This window comes from Pogona vitticeps, chromosome 7, assembly GCF_051106095.1.
Source record: "Pogona vitticeps strain Pit_001003342236 chromosome 7, PviZW2.1, whole genome shotgun sequence".
NCBI lineage: Eukaryota > Metazoa > Chordata > Lepidosauria > Squamata > Agamidae > Pogona > Pogona vitticeps.
The window spans coordinates 22,181,239-22,205,374 of NC_135789.1; the positions used below are offsets into that span (position 1 = coordinate 22,181,239).

General features: G+C 44.7%; 2 protein-coding genes and 1 long non-coding RNA gene across 4 annotated transcripts in view; 1 reads left to right on the top strand and 2 right to left on the bottom strand.

Moving 5' to 3' along the window:
* Positions 1 to 720: 720 nt before the first annotated feature.
* PRKRIP1 (PRKR interacting protein 1) lies at positions 721 to 11,520 on the bottom strand. Its single transcript, XM_020805023.3, has 6 exons — positions 11,276 to 11,520; positions 9,419 to 9,497; positions 7,809 to 7,909; positions 3,769 to 3,854; positions 1,820 to 1,887; positions 721 to 1,418 (listed from the first exon to the last, which is right to left on the bottom strand). Exons 1-6 carry the CDS (start codon positions 11,390 to 11,392, stop codon positions 1,306 to 1,308), a joined length of 564 nt encoding a protein of 187 aa, XP_020660682.3. The 5' UTR covers positions 11,393 to 11,520; the 3' UTR covers positions 721 to 1,305.
* A 154-nt stretch (positions 11,521 to 11,674) lies between these two features.
* Positions 11,675 to 17,348, top strand: LOC144584078 (uncharacterized). Its single transcript, XR_013538114.1, has 2 exons — positions 11,675 to 11,937; positions 12,805 to 17,348. It is a non-coding gene; the product is annotated as an uncharacterized LOC144584078 (long non-coding RNA).
* SH2B2 (SH2B adaptor protein 2) overlaps positions 15,234 to 24,136 on the bottom strand; it is a 51,362-nt gene continuing 42,459 nt past the window's right edge. For both annotated transcript variants that reach the window (XM_072978274.2, XM_072978276.2), the window contains exons 8-9: positions 21,112 to 21,283; positions 15,234 to 20,034 (exon numbers count right to left, since the gene is read on the bottom strand). In XM_072978274.2, coding sequence (XP_072834375.2) covers positions 19,715 to 20,034; positions 21,112 to 21,283 — 492 coding nt within the window. In that variant the 3' untranslated portion in view covers positions 15,234 to 19,714. The remainder of the gene's footprint in view (positions 20,035 to 21,111; positions 21,284 to 24,136) is intronic.

The following is a 24,136-nucleotide window of genomic DNA, read 5'->3' on the forward strand; positions in this document are numbered from 1 at the left end:
AGCTCTTCCCCTAGGAGGCACCGTGGGGGAATCGAACTCCCAACCTCTGACTTCGCAGCTAGAGACCTAAACCACTGCCCTCTCCAACCCTCCCTATATCTTCCAAGTTTCCCTATGAGCATTTTTTTCCTACAAAGACCTTCTTCCAGAAGAGATACGGTCTTTAATTCTACAGCTAGGTTAGAAGAACCGCTTAGATCCTTGATATCATTTTAACAGCTAACTGCATTTTCTAAAATTTTAACATCTTGATTCCCCTCTGGCAGTTTCACTTGTTCTCACTGTAATTTTTCCCAGGTTGGGAAAAGACAAGACTGTCTGTGCTCTACGATTTGTAGGCCATCCCGAACGGTTTCTTTTCACATTTATTTTTTCTATGCGCAGAAATCGTATCAAAGTACCAGGAAAGAAGAGGTTAATGGAATACACACCCAGTGGAGTTAACCAAGAATATTCACACAGAGACTATTATTCTGATAAAAGGAGCCACATCTAGAGGCCATCTACTTTAGACTCCTGTTTCCAGCAATACTCAAGCGGGCGTGCTTAGAACTTGAGAAACAGGCCATGTGTCCACTACAATCTATCCGTCCTACCTGCTGATATTGAGTGGTACACCGCTTCTGAATACGGAGGTTTCACTTATCTCTCACACCTTCTACTCTTTGGCAGAGAAGCGGATGGAGGAGAAGACTAAAGGATGGAAAGACAGTGCACAACTGAAGGGCAAGAGAAAATATCTGCCTGTTTTATTCATAGACCTTTAGGACCGCTGTTGATAGCGGATTTCTAACAGGGCAGGGAAAGAGAGGATGATTCCCTCGGGCTGGAAAAAGAAATTACATCTGCAAGCAGAAGTTTAAAGACAAGCTTGAGAGTTACTTCTAAATAATTCTGCTCATCTCTTAAGAGAAAAAAGCCAAACAGTTCTTTGCCTTAAAGTCCTGGGTCTTTCACCGAAAGCCATCGCCCTGTTTAATTCTTACAGAAGGAAAAGAATCTGCTCAAAGACACAGGTGGCAGGAGCGTTTAGCATCGTTCTGGAGCAATGCGGGAAGGAACAGCGGTGTCGAAGTCTGCTTCTTTTCCTGGAAACCCTCTAGCAGCGGACTGCACAGCAGTTGCACAAGCCAGTTGGGATCAGCTCCTCTTTGGCTTGGTCCTGGAATCCACACTCGCTGCGGAAGAGATGTCTCCCCCCAGCCATACGTCTGCCATGCCGAAAGTCCAAAACCCACAAGAGAGGCAGCTTCTCAGGCTGCTGAAATGCCAGGTGACAGGATAGAAAGCCCTTGGCCAGCCACGTCATCTCCTCATCACAAAACTGGCCTCTTCAGCATCGTCTTTCCCCTCCTCTTCCTCAGAAGAATCTTCCTCGTCACTGGTCTGCCTCTTTGGAGAATGGTCAGGGTCTGCAGCTGCCAAAAAAAAAAAAAAAAAAAAAAAAAAAGAATGAAAGAGGGTACAAAAGACAGAGTGACGGCTGATCATGGCGGTGAGTTGGGCGGCACTAGTGAAGATCACAGACATTAACTGAAACAAGACGATTAGCCCCAAAAAGTCACAGAGAGCCTCCAGGGATTTAAAAAAAGAGACACCACCATCTTTATGATGTGAGATTTCAAGGGCAGGTGGAGGGTCAATTGGCTGCATTTTCAGACTCACACTAAGGGGGTGGTATAATTAAAAAAGCAAAGAAATAAATTTTATTACTTTATTTATTTAGCCCAACTCTGCCACAAGTCCACAAGAGGCTTAAGAAAAGGAGGAGGGTTTGCTGGAACGCTCAGCTCAGAGACCTTTGTGTTTTTCACATTACCTGCCTGCTCACTCTTTTGTTCCAGTTTCCCCTTCTTTGCCAGCAATTTCTTCTCTTTCAGCTTCTGGCTGTCAAGGAAACAAAAGAGGAATGAAGCCCGACACGCCAGCTAATGTCCTCCTGCCTGAGCTTCTGGCACAGATGTTGAGAGAGGAAAAGGGCGACCAAATCCTGCAGCTGTCCCACCCTCCCATTTAACGCTCTGGAATCCGATGCATTCCCTTCTGAATGAGAATTCTCTGCCTGCCTTCTCAGGCCAAAGCCTCCCCGATGAGCCAACCAAAGTTCCTGTTTTGTGCAAATCCTTCGGACAGTTGTTTCTCTTTGTTGGCTGCTTGGACAGCAAGGCAAGGAAAGGTTCTGCCAGACAGGACGTGAAACTCCCCTAACAATGGATTAGACCAATGGGCCAGAAAAAACTGCTCGCCGGCATCAGAGGCTTCAAACCCCCCAGATGGGCACGCTCCTTCTCTCTGAATCAGTCGCACCGGACAGCAAGCTACAGACACGGAGGGTTAGCTCCTGATCTTCGCTCCAGGGCCCCCTGTGTCATAGCCTGCAGGCCAACCAGTGGCTGATTCCCTTCTAACTGCCAACCCAATTCATGCCCCTCTTATAGAGAGAAAACTAAGGGAAGGACCCCAAAAGGGTTGAGCATGAAGAAGGGACAGGAATATCACCTTTGGTTACACCCTTTCAAGGCAGTATCAAGAACCAACATTAAGATTCTACTGCAATTGCCTATGACTTGAATGTGATTGGAGCTGTTGTGGCATGTTCTTAAGATTTCTTTTTATAAAAAAAACACCTGTAATATATTTAAAAATAAAGGGTCAAATTGATGTGGGCAATGCTTCAGTTGTGAGAGGAACAGGCCTTCCTGAAACCTGCAAGCCCCCTTGAGCTCGCAATCACGGTAAAACTGGGAGCTATGGAAAATCGCCCCCCCTTTCCCAGTTTAATCAAAAGGCAATTCACCAGCCAGCCAAGGCACGTTCCTGGCTGAGAGACAAGAAGAAGTGGGCATCTTCATGGAATCGTGGAGTTGGAAGGGGCTTAGATGGGCGTCCAGTCCAACCGCTGGCAGGAATCCAAATCAAAGTACAGTGGTGCCCCGTATAGCAAGGTTAATCCGTTCCGGATTAACCTTCGCTATACGAAATCTTCGCTAAGCGGGAAGTAAAAAGCCATTGGAACGCATTAAATTTCATTTAATGCGTTCCAAATCGGCCCTAAACTTCCCACTTAGAGAAGTTTCTTGGCCCCGGGCAGCCATTTTCGCGCCCTCCCCTCGCTTGCCGAGGGCGCGAAAACGCCGCGGGGGGCCATTTCGGGTCGTTTTGAAGCCGCAAAACAGCTGTTTTGCGGCTTCAAAACGGACCCGAAATGGCCCCGCGCGGGGTTTTCGCACCCTTGGCAAGCGAGGGGAGGGCGCGAAAACGCGGCGCGGGACCATTTCGGGTCCTCCGCGGCCGTTTTGAAGCCGCAAAACAGCTGTTTTGCGGCTTCAAAACGGACCCGAAATGGCCCCGCGCCGCGTTTTCGCGCCCTCCCCTCGCTTGCCGAGGGCGCGAAAACACAGCGCGGGGCCATTTCGGGTCCTCCCGCGCCCATTTTGGAGCCGCCGATCAGCTGATCGGCGGCTCCAAAATGGCCGCGGGACGCCCAATCATCGCAAAGCGAGTTGCGGCGATTGGGTGCTCCGTATAGCGATCCCGAAAAAGGGGATCGCTATACGGATTCGTCGTTGTACGGTGCACTCGCTAAGCGAGGCACCACTGTATGTGAGAAAGCATCTCCGTAGGGCCTGGTGAGAAAGCCTGTGAGGCTGGATTAGGCCCCCAAATGCATCAGATGAACCACCAGGTAAGAGACGCCCTGATCTCCCACTCGCAAGGAGACAGCGTCTATGGTTTCTGAACCAGCCCCCAAGCAGAGTTTGCCTTTACCGCTTTCTCCTGCGCTTCGCCGTCTGTTCCTCAGCAGCCAGCTTGTTCTTCTCCAGCTTCTTCTGGTACTCCTCATCCAGCTTTTGCTGCAACCAAGCACAGGGAACATTGCCGTCAAAGTCCATGCCCTCAAAGGCCACCTCTTCTTCCCCAGATGCTGGTGTGGGTCTCACAACGAGGGGTGGGGAGACAAGAAGGCAGAGGCAGCCAAAGGAAAGTCGGCCACTCTACAACTAACGGATCAGCTCTACAGTTAGGTCTGGAAAATAACTGGCACAAGTTTTCTTATTTCGGCTGTTTACCAAAATTTATTAAGAGTTAAATAATGGATATGGGCTTAAAGTGCAGCCTCTCAGCTTTAATTTGAGGGCACTCACGTCGAAAGTGGAAGAACGGTTTAGGGTGGATATAGGCAATTACAGCTCTTTAATATGTAGCCCCCTCTTTTTCAAGGGACTAAAAGTAATTGGACCATTGACTCGAAAGCTGTTTCATGGATAGGTGTGGGCTACTGCTTCATTATTTCATCATCAATTCAGCAGGTAAATAGGAGCTGGAGTGGATTCCAGGTGTGGCATTCGCCTTTGGAAGCTGTGAACCCATGACATGCGTTCAAAGGAGGTCTCAATGCAAGTGAAACACGCCCTCCTCAGGTTGCAAAAAGAACAGAAAAATCCATCAGAGGGATAGCAGGCGCATTTGGAGTGGCCAAATCAACAGTTTGATACATTGTGAGAAAGAAAAGAACACACTGGTGACCTCTGCGACACAAAACAGTCTGGACGTCCACAGAAGACAACAGTTGTGGATGATCATAGGATCCTTCCCATGTTAATGAAAAAAAAAACCCTTCACAACATCCAGCCAAGTGAAGACCGCTCTCCAGAAAGTAGGCACTGTGATGATTTATGTTTTTATGTGTTACGAGAATGGGATATGTAGGCCTAAGATTGTCCCAATAGCATCCATCTTTATTTAATGTCTGTGTCTGTGGTAGGAAAATTTTACATGCTGTTTCAGAGAAGCTTCGTTCTCTGGTTATCTAGTTGCTAAGGAGAGCCAGAGAGTTACATTCCTGGTAGTCATAATAATTCTGCCACAAGACATGATAACAACTCAAGCTTCCATGAGAAAGTTAGGTGGGACAACAAACCCAGGAGGGGGTGTTCCTTATGAGGCATCCTGGGAAGAAGAAGGAAGTTGGGAGAAGAGGGGAAAAGATGGAGTTTGACTGAGAAAGGACAGACATGTGCTTTTTCCCAAAATGGATTATAACTTTTGAATGAAGCCTTTTTGCCAACATGGACTAATGGATTACAACTGGATTTTACCTTACCTGTTGGACTATGGACTGTGAAGTCTCAGGATACATAAGAATGACTACGCTTATGTAATATCCTAGTTTAGAATGCATTTCTTGTTTTATTTTTATAGCTGGAGTGGTGGGGGTGATCTGTCAGCCTTGATATGAAAATGTTTCTAACTGAAATGCTTTACTATAATCTGAATTCTTTTCTGAACCATATGTCTTAATAAAGCAGTAATGTTTTGGAATTGCGTGCATTGGTTTCTTGAACAGACTAACCTATTTAATTGGCCATGTGTATTTGCTACCTTATAGAGCCCAGATTTGCCTGAGTGTAAACTCATGGATTGTCTGTGTTTCTTGTTTCTACTTAACAAAGGGGATGGACTTGAGGAAGGAAAATTAGTGCAGGGCCTGGCTGAGATCTAGGGCTCGTCTTAGCTCATAAGGACTGACTAATTTTCTGGAATCTCTCCTTCTCCGGCTTCCCCTTAATCTCCGTGAAGATGGGGGATTGCCTACAGGCACACCATTATCCAAGTTTACCATAGAGCAAGACTAGACTTTGCCAATATATATCTTTAAAAACCAGCCCAGTTCTGGAGCGGGTTTCTTTGGGCAGGTGAAACAAAGATCAACCTGTACCAAAATGATAGGAAGAAGAATGTATGGAGAAAGCTTGGAATGGCTCACAATCTGAAGCATACATCATCTGTAAAACACGGTGGAGGCAACATGATGGCATGGTCATGCACAGCTATCAGTGGCACTGGCTTACTAGGGTTTATTGATGATGTGACCGGATGAATTCTGAAGTGTATAGCGATGTATTCTTTGCTCTAATTCAGCCAAAAATCAGCAAAGTTGACTGGACAATGCTTCACTTTACAGATGGACAATGATCCAAAACATACTGCGAAAGCAACCCCAGGGGTTTTTAAGGCTAAGAAGTGGAATATTCCACAATGGCTGAGTCGGTGACTTGATCTCAACCCGATCCAGCATGCATTTCACTTGCTGAAGACAAAACTTAAGGCAGAAAGACCCACGGACAAGCACCAATTGAAGCCAGATGCAGTAAAGGCCTGACGGAGCATCACTATGGAGGAAAGCCAGAGTTTGGTGACGGCCGGGCTTCAAGCAGCCATTGCCTGCAAAGAATTCTCGACAAAGTATTGAAGATGAGCATTTTATTTATGCTTATGTTAATTTGTCCGATCACATCTGAGCCACTGAAATAAGGGGATGATGTATGAAAATGGTTGTGATTCCTAAACATCTCATACGATACTTTTGTTCAACCCACTGAATTAAAGAAGAAAGTCTGCACTCCAACTGCATCTTGGTTGTTTCATTTCAAATCCATTGTGGTGGCGTACAGAGCCAGAATTATGAAAACTGTGTCAATGACCAATTATATTTCCCGAACAAGCTGTACATTTCCTAGCCAACTGCTTCAGTTTAATCCCCAGAGGAGGAGCAAGGATGTCAGCTGAGAAAAAACACAAGGGAAAACAGAAGTGAAGAGCGAGGGATTGGCTTGAGAGGAGTGTGGGAGGAAAACATCCCAGATAGTACACAAGTAAGAGAAAAGTAATAATGGCATTCTTTTTAGTTTCTCCACCCCGTTCCCTGCATTACAAACCAGCCAGCTATGAACCCGTGTTTAAGGACTGTAACCTGAGTTTGGTGTAGAAAACCTCACAAAACCTTGGTGCTGGAGCATTATAGATACCATAGATCAAAGAAAAGCCAGTGGGTTCTAGAACAAAACAATCCTGACCTCCTTCTAGAAGTGAAACTGATTAAGGTGAGGTTACTGTCTTCTGGATACAGGACAAGATGTGCTAGAAAGGACAATAATGCTAGCAAAAGTGGCAGGCAGTAGGAAATGAGAAAGAGCAAACATCAGATGGACTGCCTTGATAAAGGGATCCCCAACCTTCAATTGGCAAGACCTGTACAGCCGTGTTTTGACCACAGGACCTTCTGGAGTTCATTCATTCATACTGTTGCTCTTACTCAGAAAGGGCAAAATAAAGAGTTCCTGTATGCCTGGAAGAGCAAACTGTTACAAAGATTTTTTTTAAGACTGAGGACTTCTACGAGTCACAGTGTCTACGAGTCTCCCACACAGTGTAACGCTGCACTGCATTTCTCGGCAACCTGTTTAAAGCATCTGACTCTCAAAACATGTTGTTTCTATCTCTTTGTTCTGTTGTTTCTAAACTGCTTTGGCAGTTTGGGTTTTGACTTTGTGTACAAGATCAGCCCACACAAAGTTGACCTCCTAGCACTGCTGGGGTGTAATTGCCATAGAAGGCATCCCGCAATCCAGACCAAGCTTGTTTAGTACCCTGTTTCCCCAAAAATAAGAACTAACCTGAAAATAAGCCCTAGTAGGATTTTTCAAGATGCTCGTCATACAAGCCCTACCTCAAAAATAAGCCCCAGTTAAGTGAAACCCTGCCCTCCACTCTTGTGCAGCAACCAGAAGAAGATGACAAGACTGTATTTGAATAAATCTAGATTGTTGTACATGAAAATAAAATATCCCCTGAAAATAAGCCCTAGTACATTTTTGGAGCAAAAAATTAATATAAGACCCTGTCTTATTTTTGGGGAAACACGGTAAAGGAGGGGACAGCGCCTGGCGGACGGGCAACCAACGGAACAAAATCATGCAGTGACAAAGGAACAATCAGACCGACATTTCGCAGAAAAGCCCTCAGACCTTCTCGGCCATGGCATCCATAAAATCTTGCCGTTGGTACTCCCGCCGCCGAAGATGCCGGTAGACGTGGAATTCTCCGCTACCGGCACCAGCGCTGGAACCTGTCAGAGAGAGAGAGAGAGAGAGAGTTTAATGTATTCTAGGCAGACTGCTGATGGCTGGATTCCTGTCATCATCAGTCTCATTAGCAGGGATGTTGGCAAGTCTTTGGGTTTGAGGTCCAACTTCGAGTCTGCGATACCAAATCTCAAGTCCTGAGCCCTATGTTCGAGTCCTGCTTAAAAACAAGTGTTTCCCCCCCAGAAAAAAAGGGAGTTGTAGATGGGTTCTGAGTCAGGAGTCAAGACTAAGTCACTGAAAAAAAAAAATCCAAGTCATCACCCAGTAAGACTTAAGTCCTGCCTGATAGCGAACCTCGAGTCCCCCTCCCTGATAATTAGGGGCTTAGTTAGAAGGCCTGAGAAAAATCTCCACTTCAGTGGAGTAAGCAAAGTATGTTCCTCCAGCCGCTGCTGAATTTTAACTCCCAGCATCCCTCACATTTTATTATCATTACAGCTGATCGTTGTTGCAATCCGGCAATGTCTTTGCCCACCCTTGGGTACACATGTCAGACTGCTGCTTAGAAGAGACTACACGAGGCTCAACAGCCCCACTGTCTGAGTTGGTGCCAGCCAACTTCTCAAGCGGCTTGGTAACATTTCAGACCAGCTTGGAAGTTTGCTGTATAAATCAAATGTATGCACCATTCTGTCAATGTGATATGGTCAGTTCCAAGTGAGAACTAGGGAGTATGGAAAAAAACCCTGCAAGCAGAACTCTCAAACTTATTGTTCTAAGAGCAGCTTATCAAGTTAAGAACATGCTGATCCAGTCACATGAATTTCTGCCACTCCCTGTGTAACAGTTTATCTTCCCAGGGAGAAAGTGGATGGTGCCAGTTTTGCCACAGAGGAACTAGGCTGTTAAAACTCTTCTGGCTTGCCCAGTTCACAGAAGCCCCTCTGCCATGCAAAGAAGGACCACTCACAAATGTGGTGTCTGGCCTCAAGGCCTTGCTCAGCTGGCCTCAGGAGCGGCATGTGAGGGCATCTGTGTGTATCTTTCAGCTGTATTTCTCATGCATCTATGTCTACCGTCTCTACACAATCAACGTTCTAATCCACCAGAAGCTTTCCATCCTCATCAGGGCCCAAAACAAGGCTACCGTCTTTGGCAGGAACATGATCAGCCCCATCCAGGAGCAAAGCACATTTAAGACCCTCTTTATCTATGTAGCTCCACAGTAACTGTCAGGGATGATGCATATATAAACCCAAGCTTGAATCATGCAGTCCTCTGATTCTCTGCGCTTGCAGTCATAAACTTGACACATTCTCTCAAAATGCAAGGATTCAGAAGTGCAAGTGAGTCATAAGAATTATCGCCCAACAACCAGTGAAATGTAGATGTGATTTGTTTACGTAACCGTAAAGTGCAAAACAGAGGGGGGAAAACCCTTCCGAATCACCTTTGAATCAGGTTCTAGGCTGCTTCCTTTACCACCCACCCCACACACAGCAGCCAATTTCCTCCCCCATGGACACATCCCTTCAAAAATAACAACGTACCCATAACATCTCTGACAAATTCTGGAGGTGGACGGGGCACCCATTCATTGAGCTTTTCAGGAATTGGAACCGTCTTATCCTGAAACGAGAAATGAGCAATACCCTGATGCTTTCCTGGAAAAGGAGAAAGCAGTTCTTCATTGTGATTTGTACCTAAGTCTAAACAGCAGAGGAATGCTTCCAGAAAACACAGCATGTTTTTTTCACCCCCGAGGACAGCTCAGTGAGTTGGCACACCTGAGTGATAAGTCTGGCATTGCAAGCTGGGTTCTCCACTGTGCCTTGGAGGAGAGGAAGCCAGCCTGTGTGGCCTCGGGGGGGGGGGGGGGGGAAGCTGCATGATGATCCTAGAGAACCCTTAAAAAGAGGGACAGGCCCATAATGTCTGAGCGCTTTCATTTAGGCAAAACTCTGAGAAGGGCCATCAGAAGTCAAAACTGATTTAACAGCACTACTGGGTAGCTGGATGTGTACGGAAAATGAAAACTTCAGAGTACAAAACCTAAAACCCATTTGCCCTGCTGGATCTTAAGCGCAAGAGAAACAACAGGGTTGAGCTGCTAGGTTAAACGAAGATTCTCTTTTAAATATATCCTTAGGGTGATGAAGCTGCTCACTAAAGAGACCAAATCCGACAGGACCCTTAACTCTCTGCTCTAAGGTTTGGCCCAAGCACTCTCCTTTGTACTAGTGAACTGGGAAGAGGGTGGCCATACTGGGAATGGAAGAGAGGGGGTTACTGGAGAAGAACATCTTGTTTCAACAGCCAGCAAGAGGGAGCCATGTGGTCAATACAAAATACAAATGCAAGAGTGGGTGATACCTTTATAGACCACTAAAAAAATCATCACACCATCGGCAAACAAAATGATTTTTTTAAGTGGTCTATAAAGGTATCGCGTATTCTTGCATTTATATGATCAAGTAGTTACAAGATTGGACTGGGATTTCCAAGTTTTAGGTCCCAGGGAGCCAAGAGAATCCATTAGGTGATATTTCGCCTGTCTCTTTCCGAGTCCCCCCCTCTCAAACTAGCCTACCTCATAGGACTGCTGTGATGGGAAAAAGTAAGGAGAAGAGAAGCAATGGATGCCCCCTTGAGGTCACTGAAAAAGGAATGGGTCATAAAAATAACTAACCCTCTCTTACAGACACAAAAATAAATATGTTAGTTACATTTACGTTACTTACATTTATCAGGCAAAATCCAAAGAAAAAAACAAAAATAGCCAAAAACATGTGGCACCTTAAAAACGAATAAATTATTGGCAGCTGGATGCATACTGAAAATTAAAAGGCTTTCGTCGTGTTTTGTTTCTTTGGATTTTGTCTGATACGCTTGCAAAGATTAACATGGTTGCAACTTCTAAAACTATATTTAGTTAGTCAGAGAAAGAGAGGGAGATCGATCTTATGTCTGATTTAAGTGGACTTGTCCACAAAAGCTCACATTAAAAAAATATAGAAGCTAGTCTTTAATGTGCCACCTCGTTTTTTGTCTTTTTACTTTTTATTTTGATTTTACCTATGATGCTTGCACATATTAACACAGCTACCCTTTCTACAACTACAGGTATATACCACCTGCCTATTTACATCCCGTTTCTCTCTCTGTCAGTGATGGTGGGGGCAAAAAAAAGCAGATTTCCACTTCTCAAGAAATCAAGGGATCCTTATAGGAGAAAGAATGCCACCTCTCCCCCTCCACAAATAGGGTCGTGGGGGGGGGCTCAGTGGGAGGGGTCGCCCTCCTCCCCACCCCACCCTTCCGGGGGCAATGATAGAGGGGGGGTGTTTAACCTCCCCCTCCCCCCAATGGATAGCCCCGCCCACCCCTCCGACGCCCCGCCCCCTCACCGGGTTCCTCATGAGCCTCTCTAGCTTGAGGCGCTGCTCTTCCGCGGCGTTGCGCGGGATGACCAGCGGCTGCGGCTCCTTCCGGGGCCGAGAGGGCCGCGTCGTTCCGGCCGCCATCCTGGAGGACCACCTCCGCCCGCGGTTCCCCCCTCCCTCGCCTCTCAAACACCGGTCGGCGGACCGACCCACCGGCCGCCCCCCGCGCGGATCCCTTTCCCCGGCGCCAAAGGCCGCGGCCCCGACCGATGACGTCAGCGAGGGCGACGGTCAAAGACGCTCCTCTGGAGGCGGGGGTGGCGGGGCCTCCAGGCCCCGCCTCTTTCCTTCCTCTACATACACCGCCCCTTGAGCGATACATATATTCATGAGCGCTTATAAATATTAATAAGGAGGCGGAGGAAAACTAGCCTGCCGGAAAATGGCGCTTGCCCTCGCTTCTGAGGCGGCTCGGCGACGGCAAGATTTCCCACAATGCCTTGCGAAGGCGGGAGATACAGATTTTTTGAGGGTCGTCATTCCTGAGGCATTTTTAGTTTTCAATAAATAACTATTTTTAATGCAGTTTCATTTCGCTTCGAAATGTAAAAATAGTCTCCGCGCTCCCGTTTAGATATACGTGACCGTGAAGAGTTAATGAATACATTGAATTATATGGAATGAATGTACGTATTCAGTTCAAAAATGTAAGGAATAAATTAGGATTTAGGGTGGAGAGCAGCCCCTAAAACTCTTCAACGTATGTGGTTAAACTTTTTGCTGTGTGAGAACTGGGACACAATCTGCAATATACGTTTTTAAACTTGTTCCCTGCCTTGTAAAAGTATGATTTGAAAAACATTTTGTAAACACTTGTACCTAGAAAACACTGTTAATAACACAGGATTATTATTATTTCAGTTGTAAAAATGTAAAATGGATGTGAACGTTGGTCAGCAAAAGGAAAAAACGAATTTATTTGAGTTCTGTGGGTTAAGAGATATTTAGGGATCATGGATGCCTGAAAGAAAATGTAACTGTGCTCTAGAGCAAATTTAACCTGGATGCTTAGGAAAGACTACAATGAATAAATGAAAAATATTGCATTTTGGGCCCATCAGAGAAGACAAGGTTGCTTAGAAAAGAATGCTAGGAAAAGGGGGACGGAGCAGGAAAGGAGGTAAACACGACATGAGATGGACTGACTCAATGGAGGAAGCCATGGGCTTGAGTTGGCAAGAGCTGAAAGGGCCTTTTAGAGGTCGTTAATTTGAAGGGCTAACGTATGAAGTGACTAGATGGGACAGGAGAAACGGAAAAGCATCTGACAAAGTGGGCCTGTCCACAAAAACTCACATTAAAATACAATACTTTACAGTAGTTTGTCTTTTAAGAGGCCACCTGTTTTTGTCTTTGATTTTGTGTGTTTGTTTCTTTGGATTTCACCTGATATAGTACAGTAAAAGCATGAGTCACTCTGGCTCTCTGAATCTCAGGATGAATCGCCTTGAAGGAGGACGAGCACTGATTTTATTTCCCCTCTTTTATCCAAGGTGAGATTACAGCTTGAGCCTCCATCTGGGCTCATAGCCCAGCCTGGTGACTCAGAAGGTGTCAGCGTGGGTTTTGCCCTCATGCCGCAGCCTCAAACTCATCCTCAGGAGTGACCGTGGGTAACGCAACTGGGAAGAGAGTTGGCGGTTCCATACACTTGGGCCCATTGCACCATCTGGACCGAGTGGAGAGTGGAGCACCATCATCGCAGCTTGTGAGCCTTCTTGGGACACCAGCCCAAGATGCTGCAGAAAGACAACAGAGTGGGAGCTAATCTAGTCTTCCAGTGGAGGGAGTTCCAGCGCCTCGGAGTGGCCACCAAGAGACTTTTCTCTTGACTCTACCACACACGCTTCTGAAGACCAAGAGAAGGACCATCTCTGTGAAGACTAAGCCAGTCTCGTGTTGATAAATGCAGGCTTCCAAGGAAACAGGATCAAAGTTGAAAATGACTTTAAAAGCTGCATTATTAAATTTAATTGTTCCTGGAAAGAGACCAACAGTCGGTGAAACCACTGTTACCAAGAAATTCTTGCACGGTCACATTTAAGGGAACTCCATGCAATCATCCTCAGGAGTGTGTGGATGTTACCGATGTTGATCTGTAACAGTGTTTTCTCACTTTGCTTTCTTTTAAATTTACATTTTTCTTTATCACAGGAAGCAGATCTCGGGATTAAAGTTAAAAAAAAGGCAGCACAATATCAATGTTACAAACTGTCTGTCTTGAAGTATTCCAGTCACCACAGAAAATATCGTTTTCCACTGGGGTGCAGTAATTTTCAAACTTGTGTCCAAAGGAATCTAGCCTCTTCAAAAGGTTATCAGGAGTCCTGAATGAGAAACAGGAGTGATAACGGCACACACCATTTTCCTCCAGAACCAGAGATCTTGTTAGAGACCCTCAGAGTTGGCTGTGCTCCTGTGCAGGACACTGGATTTCCACGGTGGGTAAGTTTCTTGCAGAAAAAAAGTGTATGTATGTGGGGAAATAATTAAATTGCTGAATTTTAGGCACACAAGGAACTTTTGAGATCCTACAGTCTAACCGTGGCCTAGTTCAAGAATCTTAGTGCAAAAGAATCTATGACCTATGGCTGTCTACCCAAATGCAGCCATTTCTACTGTTCCCACAATACCTTGTTTATACGACATGCTCTTCCTTTTTCATACAACTAGACCAGCTGTAAAACAGAAACAGATTTTCTGACCAACACAAAACAGATTTTCTGGAATTGCTCCAGAAGGCTAATAATAATAAAATTAAAAATCTAAACCTTGGCATTCCAACCCCAAACCAGACAGACAGGAACCTATTGTTAAGATGTGTTTCAGCTTGCCAATGCTGTTATTCTTCTTTAATAACTACAATTACCAAGAGGGCTGGGAATATTGCATGGAGCCTCCAACCTCCTGTGGTAATTGCCAAGGCGGCGCTCCAAAGCATACAGATTGTGTTCCTTTGACTTACTTCTGCTTCCTTTGTTTTTCCTTTCATGATTCGGGGTTTCGAAACACGGAGTCTGCTTGGCGTTTTTAAATTAATTGGGAAAGGAAATCCCCAGTATTTTCTGCCCAAGCGGTGCAAAAACATCTTCACATTTTGTAAATCCAGTCTTCAACGGCACTCACTAGAAGTACTTTTGTCCATCAGGGGGCACTAGCACACTTTAAAAAATAGATACAAGGAATTGCAGAGTTTAAAAATGTACATTTTTTAAAAAAAAGTACCCATTTCTTACAGAATAACCTAGATCTGTTAAGTTCTGACAATAGATTCCCTTCATCCTCTAGCTACTGTCACAGTTAACCAAAAAGGTGAAATTATTTTTAGAAGCGCTAGAACTCAGGAAAATGGAAACATAAACCCATCTAATATTTAGGGGGAAATCATACCTTGATATCCCCAAGCTCCATTATTTCCAATAATTTCCCACTTCCATTCTGCTGACTGATCTTTCCTGACTAATCATTCCTGGATGACTAGCAAAACATTTTTATTCTGCTGAAATTTTGTTTCATAAAAACTGCCAAGGATATCCCATCTATACTTCTCATGTTTCTACAAGTATCCGCCATCATACTTTCTGCTTTAAATACATCCTCAATGCTGACTAGAAACTACTTTCTGTATTTATTTCACAGCAGGGCAATTCTGTCCCTTCCTCAAACATCACAGAATTACAGTTTGCAAGGTTGCTAAGCAGAAACAGAATACTAAATTAGTTGGTGCCTGAAATATAGATATGATTTTTTAAACACACCAAGACCCGTAACAAACCTCCTAACAACTCCTGCATTAATATTTTCTTGGAGGTGGAAAAACAGTGTTTTCATTAAGTTACTTTTTGCTAAACTTGTTTTATTCCCCCCCCCCCACTGTGTAAAAAAAAGAAAAGATTAAAAAGAAAAGAAATCCAGAACACAGTTATTTTTCCAGTTCTTTTCCAGGTTTCTTTTGTAAATAAAATTTATTCTACATCACATTAAAACTTCTTCACATTTTAAAAAATTGTATTTACAAATTAACATTTCACTCACAGCTGTTTGAGGTCTTCGTTTTCCCACTTGTGTTCCGATTGGCACAGAATAAACGCATAGGGGGCAGTGAAATTTCTCACCCTTGTCATCCACCTCTCCAGCACTTCTGATCTGACGACTCTCCAGAGAGGAGGACTGACTCCAGCGATAGAGTCTGTTGGTCTAATAAAGGCAACAAAAAGCCTTGGCTCTTCTACTGTAGTGGTCCCCAATCTTGCATCCCCAGATATTCCTGGACTACAACTCCCAGAAACCCTGGCCACCAGTGGCAAAGGCTTTTGAGAGTCCAAGAACATCTGGAGAGCCAAGGTCGGGAATTACTGCTCGAGGGAAATGGAAAGGTGTGTGATACAAGTATTCTTCCCTTGATTCCTATCCCAGCGTGTAAGTGTCAGGTCCCAAAACCTTTTTGGAAGTTTAAATCTCCCATACGATGAGGCTTCAGGGCTTTGAGCCACGGGGGAAACAGCTATGCCCTTGCTTTGAAGAAGATTCCACTGTATGGCATGGTCATTCTCCCAATAATTATGGGCCATCTCCCTTCTCTGATCTGCTTGACCATCACGGCAGATGAAGAGATGAAGGTCCAGAACCCCAACACATAATTTTGAGCCTTAAAATAAGTCCTTAAGAGAAATATTACCACAGGTGGGATTTTGCACTCCATCCCTGCCTTACAGCTAATAGGAGTGTTCTAGTTGTTTATACAGTACGTATATGTGTAATAATTGCCTTTCTTAATGGAATTTTATGAGAAGTCTAGGAGGCATATTCAGATGTTTCCCAATCCCCTTTCCCACCCTTTTTCTTTGCCAGAGACGCCTGTTGTGGGAGAGAGTTGCTGAAGAACACTTTTAGATAGTGATACCCACCCACCCCCATCTGAAAGCACTTTTTAATATTCTAAGGGTACAATTTGTAATGGTTGTGTGTTTCTGTTTTCCTAAAAGAAGAGCAATGAGGCAGCATCTACCAAAGATATTGCTTCCTTTCAGATTTCCCAGGGATCAGAACCCATAGTAAGCATAGGAGGTGTATGCACAGGATGTGTGTGTAGGATTTCACTGATTTAGGACATGTTGCTTTGCATATTAAGTTCTCAAAACTGTGGTGCTGTTTTGTCTGCTGAAAAAATAATGGGGTAGTCAATCAATTGCTCCTGAATTTGCAACGAGCATTTAGGCAGAACAACCAAAGTTAACAATTTGGGCCAGTCCAGTTTTTTGGTTTTGTTAATTTCTTAACAAAATTACTGTATCTCAGTGGGTTGTCTTTCACTGCATAACCTTTTTAGTGCAACTGCTAACATAACTTTTTGTACAGTATTCAAAACATTCCTATCCTTCAGACCTAAATTTAATTGCTATTCCCAACCACCCACAGAAGGAAGGGGACGTCTATAAGCACAGAGACTCAGCAGGCCCCATCCATTCAATGGCTGTATTCTAGCTGAGACCAACAAGTCAATTTAAGCCCCAGAACGTTCAAATTTTTTTAAAGTGTACAGACTCTGTACACTGCAGTCCAAAACAATCAACATTTCCAAACTCCGTAAATACAAGTATTTTAATATCACCCTTCTCATTTGTTCCAACTTTATCTACTTTTTTTCTTATTTTATGCAAGACCCTGTTCAGTAGAACTGCAAACATATTTCATGTTACTTCCCCCCAGACAAACCGATTTCTAAACTTGTTAGAAAGAACAAGCTAATTGCACCAACATACTGTTAGTATACAGTAAACCAGAACTTTCTGACAGTTTTGCCTCATAATTATGCGTGAACATTCCCAGAGATTTGTGAGAATCATTGCCCTCCATAGTAATATATTTCTCACAAGCTGGTCTGCACAGAGCAGACCCAATGAAATCAACAAAGCTTAAGTTCAGTTGATGTCAGGATGAGGGGTCTGTCCAAAGCATAACTGGATCTGATCCAAGAATGGAAATATTGCATTTGTTTGTGATTCTCAGACATTCAATTTTACTCTTGAATGCACTGTGTAAACAGTGTAGAGCTGATAAATGCCTGAACTGATAACACACCCAAATATTTTGGGGTAACAGGAAGTTAAGTTATAACTCAGCCCTAAAACAGGAAACTGCAGGCAGTATATATCAATCACACCAGTGTTAAGTCTGCAGTCGGGTAGGTGGGTCTCAGGATGAAGCGGACCCAAGGTAAGGTCTCCCCCACTGACCCCTTTGCTCAAGTGTGCAAGTCATAAATTAATTTCTTGAGTAAACTTTGGAAGATGTGCCTTTCTGCAATTTGTTCTGGCCGTTTTATGCCACTTCTCCTTACATGGGCTGTAAAAGGCTAATACTCTTTTCGGCTGCAGTCATAAACAGGGTGGCTGAACAGAGTGGAATTTATTTCCAAGTAAACATCCACTGCACACATAGTGTCGATTCCAATACAGTCCCCTGGTTTCATTCCAGTTTTAGTATTACACACAGATGGTAAAGCAGTGTAAGGATTCTTACCCCACGTGCTCCCGCATCCTTATCTCTAGCCTCACACAGGTTTAGGCCACAGCCAGAAAGGTACAAGCCTCCAGAGAAGGGAGACATTGAGTCCAGTGTCAGGGGGTAGAAAATCCACTTCGGGTTTTCATCTGAACTTTAAGTGAGCTGCCCAAATTGCTGCACTTACTTCAGCAACATGGCTAAACCTCTTACAAAGTATGGACTAAAACCAGGGTGCCTTCACTGTGCCCCACACCATCTGGGTCGTCATCACTCGCCTTCCACACCTTCAGACGCTGCTGTACTACACCTCCCAGCAGCTCCAACCAGCACCAGTGCTCCCACAAGTTCTTGCTTGGTGAGTGGCAACCCAACGACATCGAAAGGACGACCCGTTGCCCCATACTTGGTTTAGGCTCCCAAACGGAATCTGGCTCTCAGACTGGTCAATGGAAATAATGTGCTATTTGCAGATAAACTTTAATGCAATTAAGAGGGCTTCCCTCCCTCTGCCCGATTGTTTTCCCTTTTAGTTCTTTAATGATTTCAGTATTAAAGGGCTGTCTTAATCCCAAGCTCTTTTATCATTTTTATGGAAAGTGCATAGGTGTTTTAAGCAAATGAGACCTCAAAGTGTCTGTTAAAGTAAAAGCTGCCTCTTACCCTCTCTTTCCTGCTGGGAGCTTTCATTCTCTGAGAGAAATTGACCATATACACTGACAGAACTTTAGAAAGAAGGACAAGTCTGCATCTCATGGTTTCCCCCCCAGGAGTCCAGCTATTATGCAGCACTACTTATTTTACAGAGCCAATGTTTGAGGAAGAAGTGGGTGTTTGACACTTAAGGGAAACAATGTACAGGGCTTCCCTTTGTCAGAAAACCTGGCCGCGTCATCGAGGGAGGGAGTTGCCAATAAAACCTGAAAAATGCAGCGTCGTGTGTATTCCACCTTGCTGTCTCTCCTTCAGGGGAGATTACAAGAGAAATCCAATAAGGAGAGGCCGATGGAATTAAGAGGTCATGAAACACTTTCAAATCATCCGGGGCTAACTCACCGCGTGTCAGGGGAGAGGGGCTGACCATTCTCAACAGAGTGGGAGAAAGATTTGCAATTTCGAATGGTTAGGACAGCGACAGGACAGCTGCTTTACTCTGCTGAAATGGATAAATCCACTTTCAACCTCACACAGCTTTGCCTTCTGGCTGCCCAGATATAATGTCTATAAGAGAAATTGGATGTTTTGAACCCTCCTGTGTACCACGGACACTGACTAAAGCCAGGTTTGGTGGAAAATGCAACGGCGGCGCCCTGCTGTGTTTTGCAGCATGCTCTGTGCAAATTTAGTGTGCCTAACACAGAGTCTACTGCTAACCCTCATACAGCTACACAGAAAGAGAGAGAGAAAGAGAAAGAGAGAGAAAAGAAAGACAGAAAGACAGAAAGAAAGACAGAAAGAAAGACAGAAAGAAAGAAAGAAAGAAAGAAAGAAAGAAAGAAAGAAAGAAAGAAAGAAAGAAAGAAAGAAAGAAAGAAAGAAAGAAAGAAAGAAAAGGGTTTAAGTCAGGAGTTTGGGATCATCGTACCTCATGCCTGGGTCTGGTCTGATGAACAGGGAAGGCCATCTTCAGATGACAAAGTGGGAAGAATCAAGGGGCAAGTGAAAGGGAGGTAAATTCTTTGCAGAGGAATGCCACAGAGATGGAACTGACTCACACACACATTCAGAGGCCAAGAGGACGGCAACAACTCCAAACATGACAGCAACCAACAACGAGGCTCAGCCCTCAATAGACCGTTCCGTGCTCTCAACTCCCCAACCCCCAGGAACTCTTCTGAAAGAAAACAAAACATAACCCAGTGTGCTGAGAAAAAAAAATCCCCGTTCTCTTCAGCAAGATCAGTAGAAAGAATATTGGTTTTCCACCGCTCTGGTTCTGTTGTTCCGGGAGCCTTCGCTCTCGTGGTAATCCTCTGCCCCGAGGGCAGATGAATCAAAGAGGCGCTCAGTGCTGTTGCTTCGGCTTCGAACGCTGAGAGTCCCCTCCATCCGATGGTAGAGCGAATGGCTGGCGGAGGAAGAGGAGGAGGAAGTGGTCCCCTCGGAAGGCGAAGCGGGCTGGAAGGTGACCGGAACAAAGCTGGAGAAATAGTGTTGGGTCTGGGGGTCATTTCTGCAAGGGAGCTGCTGGGAGGCAACCGCTGGGGAGGGGCTGACCTCTGTGGGTGGCAGAAAAGGATAAAAAAGGGTTAGTGAAACCGAGCAGACACCATGTGTTCATGTTCCTTGAAGACCCTAGCCTTAAAATGCTGGGCATACCAAGATGCATCACCATCTATTATGCCTGTGGGCTGTTTCGATTTTGGGACTTCGATTCCCAGAATTCTCCATTCTGGGAGTTCTATCTGACAGACACACCCTTACAGTCACCTGAACAGGGAAAGGCCTAGGTGGAAGGCTTCACGGCCTAGCTTCCTGTTCAAAAACAAGCACCAAAGCAACTTCCTTTCTGGACAGGAAACTAGGCCAGGAAGCTAGGCCTTTCTCCAAGGGAGTCACATTTCCGTTTCTGTAGGTGAGGGTCTGAGAGGTGAAACTCCCAGAATGGGGAACTCTGCAAGCTGAAGTCCCAAAAATTCAAATGGCACATCTTTATTGCGGCTCGCGTTCTGGGAGCTGCCCTGAGGAACCGGTTTGGTCAAAAGGCCACACATATATTTAAACAGAAAAGACTTTCAGGAGAAAGAATTTTGTTAGTCTGTGGCAGCAAAGCAACTACAAGTTTTACAGCATCTTAAAAACCGAGGCCAGAATTGTACTGGGAAGAACAGTGTGTGCAAGAGTAACCACACAAGCGGTGGGCTATCCTTCGTATAATCGGTTGTGTAACTCGTCGCACAGCCACTTTCACAACCAGCACAGAACTGTGTGGTCAACTGAATAACCACCCACCAGAAAAGGGAAACAGTTTTCCCTTTCATCCACATGACCTCAACAGCATCCTGGTGTAATGAGTTTGGTTTGGCATTCACTTCCATGGATTGCAGGCTTTCAACTGCATTTGGTTAAAGCAGGCTGCTCATGCCGAATAAAGCTAGTTTTTAAAGTTCCACAAGACTCTTTGTTATTTAAATAAAGACAGGAGCATTCTTGGAGATGAATTGCAACTTATTTTGTTGTTTTTATTCTGCAAAGCAACATGGAAACCAAAGGTGCTGAACCATATTGTCCTGCCAACGTCTTAGCTTTACCAGCTCCAGTTGAGGGGAGGCAACAACAGAGAGGATTAAACTCACCAGGCAGTGGATTCTGGGCTACCACGTAGCTGCGGAGTGTTATGTCGGCCGAGCCACCCGACTCCAGGGGGATGGGATGCGTGTGAAAATGTCTTAGCATGTCAAAGATAGTCTGGAACCACAGATGCTGGACATGACACTGGCCGTTCTCATTCAAGGACAGGCGCAGGTGCTGTGAAAGATTACACAGGCAGAGATGTAATGTTATTGTTTTCAATTGACTAGCTACCATGCTTGCTACAGTTTCAACATAATCCATAACCATCATGTATGGGAAAAATCAAAGACCAAACATACTACATACATCATATTGTTATGTCCTGATTCCACTAGTCATGTGTGTTTCCGATATCTTTATTTATCTATTTACTTATGTTTTTTTCTGAAAGAGCTCTTATTCCTACAAGAACTTTCTTGTCATTTGTTTTTATATGAGGGTAGTATTCATATCTGTCTCTATTCCAAGTAAAAAAACAATGGCATGTAGGTTAGCCTAGACAGACAAATTAAAAATGCAATCCTAGAACTGCACCCTCTGGATCATTGAGTCTAGTTCCTGTCAAGGAGGCACCGTGGGGATTCCAACTCCCAACCTCCGACTCCACAGCAAGAGACCTAAACTACTGAGCTATCCAACCAATTTTATTATTATTATTTGCAAAATTGCACAGGATTATTACAATTCCTGCATGGAGGAGCATCTTTCCCATACAATATATATATCGAAAAGACAGAAAAAAGCCCTTGCTGGATAGGATTGTTACCATTTCTGCATAGGAAATGTGCAGAATTCGCCAGAAAAGTTATTAAAGCACACCAAATTTGGCATTTTGATGTGAGGAACAACCGGTGTGAAAATGGGTAGGTGGGGATGGACGGAGAAGAGAGGACAGAGGTCTTGTTTTCATAGGAAATCAGACAAAATCTCAGTGAGGCGTCTTAAAATGGCTAGATACAGAAAACTGCAGACAGTTGCAGAATCTGTAAATACATATCACATTTCTAGGCTGAGGGAAGGGTACCGACAAGTAGCAAGGAATTGCAAGTATAGCATTAGGAGGGCAAAAGCTGAGAATGAGCTGAGGCTAGCTAGAGACACTAAAAGCAACAAAGAGGCATTTTCAGATATGTGCCGAACAAAAGACAGAGAAAAGAAACTGGCTCATCTACTCAATGGAGATGGAAAATAACAACACAAGAAAAGGCAAAAGTGCTCAATTCCTATTTTATTTCAGTCTTTTCCGAAAGGACAAACTATGACCCTACAGACAAATGTGAAATGCAAGTGGAGGGGACAGGATTGCAGCGGGAGATTGATAAACAGATAGTCAAGGAACACCTTATTACCTAGATTGATTTCAAATCTCCAGGACTGGATGAACTACACCCAAGAGTAGTGGAGGAACTGGCTGAAGAATTCTCAGAACCGCTGTCTGTTATTTTCTTAAAATCATGGGAAATGGGTGAGGTGCCAGAGTATTGGAGGAGAACTCATGATGTCCCTATCTACATAAAGGGCAAAAAGGAGGAACCTGGGAACTACAGTTAACCTTATATCAATACTTGAAAGGGAGACCTACAGAGGAGGGTCAGGATCTGTTCTTGATAATTCCTGAGTGCAAGGACACACAACAATGGATTCAAGTTACAGGAAGCCAAAATTCTGTTGAAACATCAGGGAAAACTTCTGTTAGAGTAGTAAAGCAATGGAACCAATTAGTTCGAGAGGTGGTGAGTGTTCCAATACTGGAGGCATCCAGAAGAAAATCGGACCACCTCTCTGTCTGATCTTCTTTGATTTAGATTCCTACACTGAGCAGGGGGTTAGACTCAATGGCCCTTCCAACTTCATACTCGACTTACGACCATCCCTACTTATGACCATTTCAAGTTACGACCAGCTCTGGCCACAAAATTTTGCTTCGACTTGCAACTGGAGCTTTCACTTACGACCAAAAACAGGCAGGGAAAGGGGGTGGGAAATTCAAATGTACTAACTGTTGGTGGCGAAGAGGCTGCTTCTTTATAGCTCTTTCGCCCCAATGGCTAGGGAAAGGGATAGATACAGCGGTGGGGGGAGGTGGGGCGGGGGCTTCCCTCGGCACTCCTTGCTGCCTTCCGCAGGCCAATGCCACCAATGCTGCCCAACGCCACCTCCAGCTCCAGAACCGGCACCAGCGGCTGCTCGCCGGGGCGGCTGCATCAATCTTCAGTGCTTCTCGCCACCCTCCGCGGGCCAATGTCGCTGATGCTGCTGGTTCCCTGGTGAGCAGCCGCTGGTGCCAGTTCTGGAGCTGGAGGCGGCATCGGCCCACGGAGGCCATTGGAGGAGGCTTGGGACTGCCTGGTAAGGTAAGGTGCCAGTTTTTGGTTTTTAAAAACTGTTCTGGGTCGGTTTTGCAGGGCTGGGGAGGTTGTGTTTCTGTGGTGTGTTGTTTGTTTGTTTTTGGTGATTTTTTTGCAGTCCCAGCATGGGGCTTGCTCTCTTTATTTTTTATTTTTATTTTTTGAGGGTTATATTATTTTGCCGGAACAGATTAATCGTCTTCCCATGCATTCCTACGGGAATGCATGCTTCGACTTACGTTCCATCTTCTGGAGTGGATTATGGCCGTAAGTTGAGGCACCACTGTAATTCTTTGATTCTAGTGCTCACATTTCTCCTTCCCATTGAGAAATACCTATTTCTGAACCAAGATGTACGAAGTATTATATTCTTTTTTGTGTTTCTTGTATTTCTCATCCTCCTTTGTGCCAAAATTCCCAGAATGGCTTCAACGGATGTTTGAAGACAGACTTCCTGTGGTCACCCCAGTGTGAGATTAATGTTTTGGCTGACTAATATCTAGATCAGAGAATGGGGCGGGGGGGGTTTAGGACAGGGGAGCTTGAACCTGTTCACTGTATCCACAATCAGAGAACAGAAAGTAGAACTGCTATTTTAAGGAACACCTTTTTAAAAAAATGCAAACCACAGCACACCTTGGATGGCAGCAGCAGCAGCAACAACAAGAAAAAAAAAGGA